Here is a 13,893-nt window from a genome sequence, read left to right on the forward strand (position 1 = left end):
CGCCCACTGGAAAGGAAGGAAGCTCCTCTGTTGAAAGTCCTGTGGGGTTGCATTGCACCTCTGGCAGCTTCCAGGAGCAGTGGCAGGCTCTGACTGAACCTGAGTCACTTATCTAATGGCACAGGGAGGTTCCAGCTTCCACCAGTAGGGTGTGACAACCATGTAATAGAAGAAAGCCAGTTCCTCCTGCGGGAAGGTCCCATAAGGCTCAGATGAGGAAATCTCACCTGAGCTCCCTGAGAAGTGAGCACCAAGCCAGGAGGAAATAGAGTTGATGACAGATGCTGGGTTTCTCCAAAAGGGATGACTGAGCAACTTCCCCTGAGAGCAGTCCCCTTGCCATTTCACTGTGGGGCCAGGGCTGGACATGTCAGACCCTTGATGAAGGGAGTCCATCTCCTGGCTCCAGGAAGCTTGCCCTCTGCTAAGGGAGTCCTGCCATTGCAAAATTTGCTGCATGCTTCAGACAGGACCCAAATGGCATTCTTGGCCACCCAACCACTCTATCTTGAGCCACCCCTGAATGGAGGGTTGGGCTGAAAGCCCCTACTTACACTCCTTCAAAGCCCCTCGGAGATGCATTCTCATCTCCATAGGGAGACACAGGCAGTGAGGATCAAATTCTTAACTGAGGGGGGCCGGGTCCTGGTGTCCTCTAAATTCAGTGGGCTCCAGAACTGACTAAATTCTAAAAGAGGTAGGCAATGATTTCTCCAAAAACTGAGCCCAGGTCCAAACTTGCCCCATTGTCTTCTCTTAGTAATGCAGGAGCTTTGTAGGTTCTCAATAAACCAGTAACAGTTCATGTTTGTATCCTGTTTGTTACAATCTCGCTCCCTCCACCCTCCATGGCCCATCAGGCACAGAAAATTTGAGGCACAAGTTAGGTTCCTTGGGCTCCCCTGGGCTCCTGAGAGGACCAAGCCCACTGTAGCTTAGGTCCTACCCAGAGCAACCTACAAGCAGGGCTGGAGGGCTGGCCAGGCATGGCTGCTGGGAAAGAGCTGGCACTGACTTGCTTCAACTGTGGGGCAATGTGACCTGCACTGTGAAACATGGAGAAGGGCATGGGGCCCTTTTCCTCCAGAAGATTTGTGAAAATGCCAAGGAAATCAATCCCCAGACAGCCTGTGCAGTGCAGCCTTTAGCAGTGCAGGGTAAAGCAGCTGCAGCAAGCCTCTGCCCCTACCCCACTGCCCTCAGGAATCCCAAGCCCATGGTCCTGTGCTCACCCAGCCTGCAGGGAAAGGGCCTGGGCTGAGAGGGCAAAACACAGCATCTTGGTGTAGCACTTTTAACACACTCACTTTTGCAACCCCCCAAAACAAAACATTATATCTCCAGCTTTTTAAATTTCATTACCAAGTAATATGTGCAGCTGGCATGCTCATCTGGTGGCTCGGCTTCCCTCCCCTGCCCACCCCAGATTTAGTGCTGCATGGCTTGGGCCACTGTGTGGCACCTGGATTCCTCTGCAGTTTGTTGATGATTCACGTGCCTCCAACCCTCACTGGTTCAGGCCATCCTGCTTACTTCATTCAGACAGAGTTGTCCAGAATGCACGTCTGTTCTCACCACTGTCTTCTAAAGTCTTCCATGACTCCCTCTCCCTGGGACAATAAAGTTCAAGCTCCTTGGCATGTGTCCTGGCAAGGGACAGAGGCACATTCACAGGCAGCACAGCTGGGAGGATGCCTGCAGCCAGGGAGCGCTCGCAAAAGTGCAGGCAGGCCCAGAGAAAACACAGGATATGGAGAAGCACCAGGGCTGCTGGAGTCCATCACCTCCCCTAGAGGAGAAGGGGCTGAGGATAGCAGTGACTGGTGTAGGAGAGGGGTGCAGCTGGGGAGGGGGCTACTGTAACTCAGTCTCCCCCTCCCTCTGATACCCCATGGCCTGAGCACGACCAGGGCACAGGACAAGAGATCTTGGAAGCTGCCCACAGGGTCAGTCTCACAGACACAGAGCAGGAGGATACAGGGTACCCCCCATCGCTACCTGCTCTGCTCCAGGAAGTTCACCTTTCTCTGGCCAAGAAATTCCTCTAAAATGCAACCCCCTCCACACCACCCCCCTGAGGACACACTCTCTACCCTCCCAGCTCTACAGTGAAACCCTGAGACCTGTTAGGAGCTGATGCTGCTCATCTCCTTGTTCACCTTACCTTCACAAATGCAAATGTCTGGCTCATCACAAACCCCTTAAAGAGCCATCTTCAGCCTCTGGCCCTTCTGGGTCCTGCTGCAGAGAGGGCCCGGCTGCCAGGGCATCCAGAGACCCTGAATCACCCTCACTACCTGCCCCTAGGTGTCAGCTGTGTTTTCTGTGACCAGCAGAGGGTGCAATGACACCAAGAAACAGTGAATGATAGCAAGTGACAGAGTGGCCTCTGGAGCTCACACTTGGGCCAAGCTGCTGGAGCTAAGCTCTGTTAGTTCCCACAGGTAGGACATCTCTTATAACCTTGGAATGGTGTTTTTCAGACTGTTTTTTCCTACAGTCCACTCTTTGAAATGCATTTTACTTTGTTGTCCAGTTCACATGTACATGTCTAATTATTATAGACTTTTGACATTAACTCACCAAAAACTAATTGCTCAAGGTATTTCATAGTGAAGTAAATTCAAAACATAAATAGTTTAACAAAATTAATTTTTTATTAATTAAAGTGATAATGTACTAATTAATTAAATTAGACTTTTGGTCTTTGTACCTTTAGCAAATTAGATTTCAAATAGCTTGGCCCTGGCTGGTGTGGCTCAGGAGGCTGGAACATTGTCCCATAGCCAGGATTGTGGGTTTGATGCCTAGTCAGGGCATATTCCTAGGTTGCAGGTTTAATCCCCAGTCCGGTGCACATGATCCTTGGTCTAGGTGCACACAGGAGGTAACCAATCAATGCTTCACTCTGACATTGATTTTTCTCTCTCTCCCTTCCTGTCTCCCTTCCTCTCTCTTTAAAAGCAATGAAAAAATGTCCTCAAGTAAGGATAAAAAAATTTTTAACTAGTTTGTTTTTATATGACATATTTATTTTGTAACATATTCAGATTTTTAGTTATTAAGTACATGACGATGTTTAGTAGTGAATACGTGAAATGTATATCAGCAGGTATTTTTTACCTTATGGCTAACTTTTTGGATCTTTCAATACAACTCATTTTGAAATGTTCTGTCAAATGCAGATAACAAAAATTATGAAAATTTGACTGTGTAACATAACAAAGGTCTACAGTCCCCTTAAAATGTAACATTTAATTTTTATGTATAATTTATTTTCTGAGCAGCAGAATACATAATATTTTAATTAATACTAGAGAGTTATCAGATTCACAAGTCATACACAATTGTGGGGGGAAAATATTTTGTCATCAACTCAGTAACATTGATAGGGGACTCAAGACTTAGAAAATTTTTAGCTTAAGGTAAAAAGTTATAAGTCTAGCAATTAATGTGTATGTTAAGCTTTTGTTTCAGAAACTACAGATAGGGCCCATCCTGGATCCTGGGAAAAACAGCTGACCTCCTGGGGCGCTGATAGAGGGTTACCACCTGGGGACATCCAAACCTTTGCTCCAGGGAGAGCACACGACCATCCCTCCCCCTTGGAAACAGCTAACTGCCCAGGACAAGAATGTTGCAGTTTCTGAATCTCAAAGCCCTCACCAAACCTTGTTTGTCCTCCCTCACCCCCTTATAAAAGATCTGGCCAGGAAAGAGAAGGGAATACGGTTTCTTAGGGTGTGAACCCACCATCTTCTCGGGTCACCAGCCATCTGAATAAAGTGCCCATAAAAGATTCAATCACTGTCATTGCTTATTGGATTTGGTAGTGACAGGCAGCCTGAACACCGGTGTCTTTTCTGGTTACAACATGTTAAAAGATAAACTGTGGCATACAAAAATGTTTAAGAGTTTATTTGAGCAGAGCACCATTCACATTGGGCAGCCTTGTACACAACACAAAGAAAGGAGCTCCAGGGGGCTGGACAAAAGGAAAGACTATTATAGGCAGAAGGCAGTAGGGAGGAGAAAGTTATACTGGGCAGAAAAGCAGGTAGGTTATGGCCAGGTCACTTCCTCTGGGGCATGGAAGGGGCCTACGAGGCAGGTCACCTGCCTGGAGCTGACCAGGGGATTCTGGATGAGCACGCTTGAGATTCCATTTGGTGATGGTGGGGGTGGGAGGGTGATTTAGGCTAATCGACTACATTTGGGCCTGTCGTCTTGTGTTGTTGTTTTTTTAACAAACATAACAATAATTATCTCATATGTAGATTTTTGCTCCAAATAATTCTCATCCTTAGTTTAAGCATCTTGTTGCAACAGAAAAGTCATCACAGGACACAAGAGTAGGAAGCGAACTCAGGGGTGCCTAGTGAGATGAATGCAACTCCCTAGGTGTCTACAGATGCAGAACAAGAGACACTGCATTTTGCCAGTCTGGATGCAACAGTGTTAGATGCAGCTGCTCAGGAGCTATTCACAAAGTGACTTGATCCATCAGTTCATCATTAAAAGGCAAAATGCCTCACACAGTGGTGGTCACTTCCTTAACCAGCCTGTGTGAAAGTTGTCTGCACTGTTTGAGACCAATGGAGAGAAAGAAAAGTTTCACTGTTAAGTGGTAAATACTGATGGATTATTAAGTTAAGGTTTTTATTGTGTGGATAAATATATGCAAGTACCTGCACTTAGTCAATACCAAGTTGGAATCCGAGAACAGAAATTCTATAGGAAAAACTACTGGGGGTTGGCAGGAGGAGGATATTCAGATGGTAAAATAGCTTCCTACTTGCTAATCTCACTAGGGCTCATTTCAACATTCTTGACTGGCTCAAATGAAAAGTCAATGCATTCCTTTTGCCCAGGGTTGTTTGTCATTCCAACAGGTTCACCCAAATTGCAGGAGGTGCAGATGAACCACCCAGGGTAGGCAGCTGACTCTAGTGTGTTCCGGGATACCACCTTTGCCCTATAGAACGCAAAGGGCTTCATTTTTTTTTCCTTCAAGGAAGACAGCTGGGCAAGATTCTGCTTCTGTGAGATAAAAGGGATTAATTAGCATAGCCTCTGAATGGGAGACAATGCAGCCTGTGGGTTCTTGAAGCCCAGAAGCAAGTAGGAGGGCAAGAAGCTTTTCTACCCAAAGCTTCCTGGAGGTGGTGCACCTGCTGAACCAGCCAAGATGAGATTTGTGGAGAGTGAGAGGCATGGCAGGTCTTGGCCCTCCTCTTTGGGGTGGCTGAGGGGACAGAAAATTGGATGGGAGTGCTCACCTTCAGCTGGAGGGTCGGCTGGTTTTTTTTCTTGTCCCTCTTACAGCAGAGACAGAGATCTCCCTTGGAGACCGCCAAGAAAATTGGACTTCCCTTGTGCTCATCGACTGAGCGGCTGAAGCGACAGGGTAAGGTAAAGAAGGTCTCTGGGAAAAAGACAGTCACAAAAGAGGGATTGGTCCTCAAAGCAGGTAATAGGCCTTCTGTCTGCTGGGGCTCCAGGTTCCTCCACTCTGGCCCAAGCCTCCTCCTCCCCCATAGTCCAGAAAGACTTCCCTCACACCTGGTCACTGGTGTGACTTCCCTCACACCTGGTCACTGGCACAGACTACCATTCCATTCCTAAAGGTCCCTGGGGCTCCTCAGCCCTCTTCCCACCTGTGGATGGAGCTGGAGGTGTTCTACAGCCTGAGCTGAGCCCTGGTGGAAAGACCTTCCCTTGGATGCAGAGGACAGAAGACAGCCGAGAGAGAGTCACCTGGGCGTATGTAGTCTTTATGTGGAACTGCTAGGAGGGTCCCAGAGTTCAGCACCAATACTTTGTGGTCCTTGTCATGAATGGTGAATTTCTCTGGGTCTTGGGTCACCACTTTTGGACCTAGATCAATATAACCAAATGTCAATACTTCAAATTGAAGTTGGAAAATGCAATCCTTCCTAGCCCACAGGGAGTGTCCCAACCCAGTCCTCCTTCTGCCTGTGGACTTGAACATCTGCCCACTAAACACCTCTTCCACCCCAGGCTTCCTGCCATGCTCCAGACCAGCAATTCAGCACATATGTGAACACACAGGTTTCCAATTTTGACACATGGATTCAAACCCAAGCTCTGTGATTTACTGCTTTAGGACATAGGATAAGTCACTCAATGTCCCCAACCCTCAAAGCCAACCAGGTAAAATGGGGTAATAACAACACCTACCTTGCAGGGGCATTTGGAGGATTAAAATGCTTACTCAAATGAATGGCCTTTAGCCTCCCTGGTGCTCATAGCCAGGCGTCTGAGTATGGAAGGAACTCCATACATGGTAATCATTGTCCTTCTTAACCCTACCTCCTTTACCCTCTCCCAGAGACAGCATGCTCCTAGCAATTCGTGGGGTGAAACAGATCCTCCCACTGGCTGGGCCAAAGGACCCACAGTGGAGTGGGGGTGAGAGATGGAGGCAGGAAGCACTCAGGATGCTAGCATGGTGAAGACCAGCTGGTACTCCAGGCTCATCAGAAAGCCACAGGGCTTGTGTCTGGCCCTGGAGGAACCTCTCTGAATTCACAGGAATAGCCACCATGGTGGCCAAGGGATTTCCCAGGGCAGGGCTCCTGGGAGAACATTCAGGCCATTCCTGCCCACAGGTGGGGCCTTGCACAGAAACCCTCCCTACTGGGCCTCTGAATGGGTGGGAGGACTGCCCCTCACTGAGGGGCTTGGACACATGATTTATGGGTGTAGGAGCCCACAAGTGGGCCAATGACAGTCTTGGATGGTGTTTGTAAAATGTGAAGTAACCACTGCATCAAGTGATGCTATCATGTAATTACCTGTGATGGGTAATTACAACATAGAGAGGAAATCTAAGGCCTCATTCCTCTCCCATGCAACACTCACACATCTCTGGCTGGTCTTCTCCTGCCCTGGGAATGGGGGACTCTTCCAGTAACACTGGCTTTTTGTGGCCTCCTCCCTGAAACCTTCCTCAGCCCCCTCTGTGTGGGAGGCTTCCTGTCTGGGCTGCCACAGTACTCTGCATGCACACCTGCAGCACAGGTGTTGGTGTCCCTATTTCATCTCCCTATGACATCGGAAGGTGCTGAGTGTGGGGCCCCTGTCTGACTTGGCAAGATCCTTCTTGGCCCCAGCCCAGTGCCCCAAGCATCATGGACACTCAGCATTCATGGCAGGGATAAGCGGCCCAGGTGAGATTCTAAGAATACCTGCAATGATGTGGAGTCAGTGAGATCTGTGGGTCACATCCCCGGGCAGCACTAGAATCTCCCCAGGGACTTCTCTGGGCCACCCCAGACATTCTGAGTGCATGGGACTGATGAAGATTGTTTCAGAATCATGAAACCAGATTAACTCTAAACCTTCCAGCTTCTCAAACATTAAGCATACATGCAACTCTGCCTTTCTGTCAGCCCCACTGCTGGCAGTGCTGCTGCTCTGAGGGCCACCCTCTGACTGGCATGGCCTGAGGCCATGGTTTTCAGGCTTGGCTGCACATTGGACCACCTCATGGATGATGTTTTAAAACTGTGGATGCCTGGGCCTCATATCCCCAAGCTTCTGATTCAACTGGTCCAGCGTTGAACCAGGGTGAGACACAGACATGCTATATAAGTTGCATTTCTAGCACTATCATTGTGCTTTTCAACTCTTAAATATTTCTTAAATCATGTACTATGTCCATGGATTGGAAGTATTAATATCATTGAAATGTCCATACTACCCAAAGCAATCCATACAGTCAATGCAATTCCTATTAAAGTAACAATGGCATATTTCAAAGATCTAAAACAAATATTCCAAAACTTTATATGGAGCCAAAAAAGACCCTGAGTAGCCTCAGCAACCTTCTGAAAGAAGAACAAAGTTGGAGAGATCACAAAACTAGACTTCAAGCTGTACGGCAAAGCCATTGTAATCAAAACGGGCTGCTACTGGCACAAGACAGACATATGTATCAATTTAATGGAACAGAGAGCCCAGAAATCAATGACACCTCTATGGTCAATAAATATTTGACAAAAGAGGCAAGTGCACACAATGGAGTGAAAACAGTCTCTTCAATAAATGGTGTTGGGCACGTTGGACTGCCATGTGCAAAAAACTGAAAATAAGTCACCAAATTACACCATGCACAAGAATAAGCTCAAAATGAATAAGACTTAAATGTAAGGTTCGAAACCATAAAAATCCTAGAAGAAAACATAGGCAGTAAGACTTCAGACACAGCAATATGTTTGCCCATATATCCCCTAGGGCAAGGGAAATCAAGGAAAAAATAATGAATGGGACTGTATCAAACTATGTATAAAAAGCTTCCACACAGCAAAAGAAACCATCAACAAAATGAAAAAAGAACTCACTGTATGGGAGAGCATATTTGCCAATGATACTTCTGGTAAGATGTTAATTTCCAAAATGTATGAAGAACTTATACAACTCAACACCAAGAAGACAAAAAATCCCATTTGGAAGTGGGCAAAGGACCTGAATAGACACTTCTCCAAAGAGAACATACAAATGGCAAATACACATATGAAAAAATGCTCAACATCGCTAATTTTCAGAGAAACACAAATTAAAACCACAATGAGATATCACCTCACATCTGTCAGAATGGCTACCATCAATAAATCAACACACAAGTGCTAGGGAGGATGTGGAGCAAAGGGAAAGCTGGTGCACTGTTTGGTGGGATTGCAGACTGGAGCAGCCACTGTGGAAAACAGTATGGAATTTCCTCAAAACACTAAAAATGGACCTGCCATTTGACCTACCGACCCCACTTTTGGGAATGCATCCTAAGAATCCCAAAACACCAGCCAGAAAAAGTATATGCCCTCCCATGTTCATAGCAGCCAAGATCTGGAAGCAGCCCAGGTGCCATCAGTAGATGAAGGGATAAAAAAGCAGTGCACATTTGCACAGTGGAATACTACATGGCTATAAAAGAGAAGGAAATCTTACCCTTTGGAGCAGCATGGGTGATCCCAGAGAATACTATGCTAAGTGAAATAAGCCAGTCAGAGAGAGACAAATACCATGTGATCTTACTCATATGTGGAATCTAATGAACAAACTGAACTGATGAACAAAGTCAAACCAGAAGCATGAACACATGGAACAGATGGACAGGTCTCAGAGGGACGGGGTGAGGGGATGACTGGAAGAGATTAGCCACGGGGAACACATGCATGTGTGCACAGCCCATGGACCCAGAGGACAGTGCGGGGATGATGGGGGTAAGGGCTGGGGGGCAAAGAGGGCAAAATTGGGAGACATCTATAACAATGTTAACAATAACATTTGTTCCATCTATGAGGGGATCCCCAAAATGGAATTTGTTTATAAAAATGTGTATTTTCTCTCACATGTTTAGCCTTCAGTCACCTTCAAAGTAGTCTCCACTTGATGCAATACACCTATTGAGATGTTTTTCCACTGCTCAAAACAGTTTTTGAACTCATGAATTTTGTTGCCTTTTAGTGCTTCCACCATGTTTTATTTCACCTCTTCCACATCGCCAAACGTTTCCCTTTGGGAACTTTTTTATCCAGAGAAACAAAAAGGTCACTTGAGGTGAGATCAGGTGAGTAGGGAGGGTGGGGTGGTGGGGGGGTCATGCCATTCTTGGTCAAAAACTGCTGAACACTCAGTGCAGTGTGGACAGGTGCACTAGTAAATCACCCATCATGAAATGGGCAAACGTGTTGAAAGAGATTTCAAAAACATTCACTGAACCCCAACACAGCCTCTCACAACTCCAGCTGGTACGCTGATGCAGGTGAGATCCTAGAACACTCATCTAGTGGAGGAAGACTGTCCTACAAGGAGACCGCCCTCCAAAAGATAACTCCAGGGGTTTCGGGGTCCCCTCTCGAACTTCCTAAATCTGTTCTTTTACTTCTGTTTCCCTCCCAACACAGCCTGACTTGGGACCCACCATCTCCCATTCAGGCTTGTTCATGTCCTCTCTCACTTTACTCCTGACCCCTGTTTGAAGAAATCCATTCCTCAAACGTCCTGCTTGAGGCCTCAGTAGACCTCTCAATGCTGTTATAGGGCTGGTACTCTTTCCTGTAGGGCAGCGGTCCTCACCTTCCCGTGTATCACAACAACCCTGGTGTCTGCACAAACAGACCCCTGAGCCCCACACCCAGAGTTTCTAAGGCAAGAGTCTATGGTGGAGCCAGAGAATTTTCATTCCCAACAAATTCCCAGGAGCTTTGCTGCTTCTGGTCCAAGGATCTCACACTGAGAGCCTGCCCCTGGGTGTTGGGGGGCTACATCCCTGAGGACAATTCAGAATAGGCCCAACAGACAGACCTGCATGGTGGTCCCACTGATGGGGCCCAGTGCAGAGCAGGGGCAGGCACCTCCCACCAGGGCCAAACCAGAACCAGCTGAACCACCTGAGGCGGCAGCCACAGTGGAGGCTCCCGGGGATGCAGGAGCGGTGCCGGCACTGTGTGCCCCTCCTCTCATTTGGGGCTCACTGCCCTCTTCCCTGGAGGAAATCCCATGTTCACACAAGGCCTGAGGTGGCTCTGGGACTCAAGCCAAGGGCTCCTCACAGTGCCCTGGGCAGGGGGTGGTGATGGCAGCCTTAAACTTGACTCAGGACAACAGATGTTGTAGTTCCTTAGATCTCAACATGTCACTTACTACCTGTGCACCTGGGGCTGGTGGCCTCCCTCTGGTTCCAGTTTCTGCACCTGAAAGTGGTGACGTTAACATTTCCTGCTGGGGTTATTGTGAGGGTCACCTGTGGCCTGTGGGGTGGGTTCTAGCTCAGTGTGCCCAGGGGACTCAGTGACGCTGGTCCCCCACACACCCCTCCTGCCAAGTTCCTGGTTTTCACAGGCACTGTGAGGAGGTCATGGCTGCCAGCAATGGTCAGCAGAAGAGCCTGGGATGCTTCCCAGGCTCACACCTGTTCTTCTCCTGAGCCACTGAGCAGGTATGCGTGAACCTCCCTCTGCGGGCCCATCTTCTTGTTGACCCCTCTGAGATTTCAAAGGAGATGCCTAAGCCCCAGGCCAGCACCCTTAGGAGCCCCTCATCTCCGGTTCTCCCAGTCCCCTGAGAGAGCCCAGTGGCACCATCCCCACCCCAGCCTCACCAGGCTACCCAGGGGCCATACCTGCGTGTGCAGAGTTCAGAGAGGCGAGGCTCGGGCCTGACTCCAGGGGACCGCTGGCTGCATCTGGAGTCAGAGACAGTGAGGTTGGCGTACACTTTGGGGATTTTCCAGGGACTCAAGAGCTTCGAGGGGCCATTTAATGCCTTACTTATTTTGTGTGTGTTTTCAGAAACAGGAAGAAGAGAGACAGTAATGACATTAAAAATGGCTCTGCTGGTCAGAGATGGTGGGAATGGGAATGGAATGGAGCTGAGTGCAGAACTTCCTACAAACACCCCCATTAACTCAGGGGCAGAGCAAACATCGCCCACACCTGGGAGAGTGATGGGGGTCCCGCCTGGTAAGACATTAAGCCTGAGAAATGCTGGAATGAAATCTGACACCAGACTTTTGTGCTAAGAGCACACAGAGCTCCTGGCAAAAGCCCCCACCTGTGCTCTGTGTGAAGGTCCCACCAGCCTGCGCTCTGGGACACAGCAGCACCAGTTCCCAGGACAGGGTGAGCGTGGCAGCCACCTCCTGGCCCCGTGCTAGGAGCGGGGCTGGGCCCAAGCCTCTGTCATCACTGTTACTGGATCCACAGTTGTCAGTCCAGTGTCCTGAGTTTTAGTTTCAAATGATGATGGTCACGTGCGAGTTGAAAGCTCAGGATGTGGCTTCTGGCAGGTTACAGGCCTCTCCCTTCACACCCGTCCATTGGACAGTCACGGAGGCCAAAATTTTGCTTTTAACATCTGCCTGGAGCTGACGCCCAAGTACTTTCCTGTGGGGAGCACTCAGGAGCACAATGTCACTGCCCAGCCCAGACTCAGAGACACCGTCCCCCACTGCGGACCCCTCCTCTGCTGGGCAGTCAGGGGACAGAGGTGTGTTTGGAGGATTCAAAACCATCCTGTTCATGAGTCAGGACTTCAAACCCGAGTCTCTCTTGAACATGACCCTTTTATGTACCACCTGAGGCCCTGGGCTCCTGCAACTAAGCTTCATTTGCTCTCAAGAATTTCTGTCTTCTAATTCACCTACCCAGGTAATTCTCAAAGCTCAGTGTCCATGCCAGGTGCCCAGGGAGGCCAGGGACAGTGGACGGCTCCTCACAGGGTCCTGCTTCAGGAGTTTCCAGGTGCATTTTCACAAGAACCTCACCTTCTGGGCCACACTGGGGTTCAGCTGTCTCCAGGTCTCCAGAGTCCATCTTCACTCCTGCGTTCTCCTCCAGGAAGGACATTTTCAGTGTGATGAAATGACTCAACGGGAGCCAGGGATGAAGGGCAGGGCCTGAGGGGACAGGAGGGACACTGGCTATCCCACCTCTGACCCCAGGAGACCTGGCCAGCCTCCCTCTCTGCTCAAAAATGTTTGCTGTGTCCAGCAAGCCCCCTCGGGGCCCACCTTGCTCTTCCCTGCAGCCTCGTCCTTTGAGTTTTGCCCTGCCAAAGTGACATTTCCCAACCCGTGGGTCACAGTATCATTGTCATGGATCTAGTTCCATCTGTATTGCTCTAATCCTGGGGCTGGAAAACTATAGCCCATAGGCCAAATCCGTCCCATCCTTGTTTTTTAAGTAAAGTTTTATTGGAACGTGGCCATGCCTTTGTTTGCATGTCGTCTGTGGCTGCTCTCTGGCTACACAGCAGAGATGAGTGTTGAAGAAGTGTCACCTGGCCAGCAAAGCTTATAATGCTGACTGTCCTGGTCTGTACAGAAAGAGCTTCCATGCCCCTGTGGCAGCCTAATCTTTGCAGCCTCTGGTCCTGGAAAATGGAGCCTCCCAAAGGTCCCAAGACACTCAGCTCCTGGTGTGTTAAGGTGGGGCTGACACGGGAGCCCCCACCCACCCAGTGTTGTGAGCCACTCCTCACCCAGTTCACATGGAACTTCCCCCCCAGGGTCAGTTCAGGACCACCCAGGGAGGGCGGGCAAGCCTTCTTGTTCCCATTCTACAGATGAAAACCAGAAAGTGAGTAGCTCCTCAAGGGTCATACCACTTTTAAGATTACAGAGGGCAGTTTGTGTAGACAACCCATCTTTGAAGAATGGCTTAGAAGTGTGACAAGCTAAATGGTCTTGCAAAAGGTAAGGGGGGAGAAAGGGCTCCAGGGCCAGGCAGCAAGGACACTGAGGAGGAGGAGGGAGTGGTTTCCTGTAGCCCTGGGGGTGGGAGATCTGGCTTTAACAGATGGACTGATATCCTCTATTTGGTTTTACATTGGTTCCTTTTTGTCTGCATCCCCTGAACCCAAAGCCCAGCTGCCTTTGCAGTCCTGGGGGTAAATGAAGGGACTCAGAGAGCTGGTGGCAGTGGAGAAGGCAGAAAACCTGACAGCCTCAGCACAGAACAAGAGGTGGCTAGCAGAAATGTAGGTCCCCAAATATGTGAGGACACTGGTGCTGCTGCTGGAGCAGAGTGACACCCGAGGACACCAGGACCTGCCAGTGTCCCCGTGAGCTCCTTACAGATTGGGCCACCTAGACCAAGATAAATGCAAGAGGGGCCCTCAGGGCTCCCTAACAAAGCAGTGCACTTGACCATTTGAGATCCCCTCTTCCCACCTACGAACACTCAAAATATGGCACCCCAGTGTCTCTTTCTGAAGACCAGTACTTTCCAGACTCTGGAGTCAGACTGCTCAGCCTTCAGAAAAGGTGCTTGCATCTCCCTAAGGTTTCCGAAGCTCAGTATGTGCCTGGCCCTGCAGCGACACCCCGCCTATTGGCAAAGCCGTCCTAGGAGACTGCGGGCTGCTGCT

General features: G+C 49.1%; 1 protein-coding gene across 1 annotated transcript; it reads right to left on the reverse strand.

Annotated features, from left to right (window-relative positions):
* Positions 1–4,267: 4,267 nt before the first annotated feature.
* On the reverse strand, positions 4,268–12,415 carry LOC114498470 (interleukin-37-like). Its single transcript, XM_028514386.2, has 4 exons — positions 12,290–12,415; positions 5,758–5,877; positions 5,280–5,425; positions 4,268–5,040 (listed from the first exon to the last, which is right to left on the reverse strand). The coding sequence occupies exons 1-4, from the start codon at positions 12,369–12,371 to the stop codon at positions 4,792–4,794; spliced, it is 597 nt and encodes a 198-aa protein (XP_028370187.1). The 5' UTR covers positions 12,372–12,415; the 3' UTR covers positions 4,268–4,791.
* Positions 12,416–13,893: the final 1,478 nt, after the last annotated feature.

The sequence above is a fragment of the Phyllostomus discolor genome, chromosome 6 (genome assembly GCF_004126475.2).
Source record: "Phyllostomus discolor isolate MPI-MPIP mPhyDis1 chromosome 6, mPhyDis1.pri.v3, whole genome shotgun sequence".
In the NCBI taxonomy this organism is placed as follows: domain Eukaryota; kingdom Metazoa; phylum Chordata; class Mammalia; order Chiroptera; family Phyllostomidae; genus Phyllostomus; species Phyllostomus discolor.

Bases quoted from the DNA above. Each gene is read 5' to 3' on its own strand.
- LOC114498470 (XM_028514386.2), bottom strand. From the start codon at position 12,371: ATGTCCTTCCTGGAGGAGAACGCAGGAGTGAAGATGGACTCTGGAGAC. The intron at 5,878-12,289 runs GTGAGGTTCTTG...ATATTGATCTAG, and splicing joins ACCCCAGTGTGGCCCAGAAG to GTCCAAAAGTGGTGACCCAA. The intron at 5,426-5,757 runs GTGACTCTCTCT...TCTTTTTCCCAG, and splicing joins TAAAGACTACATACGCCCAG to AGACCTTCTTTACCTTACCC.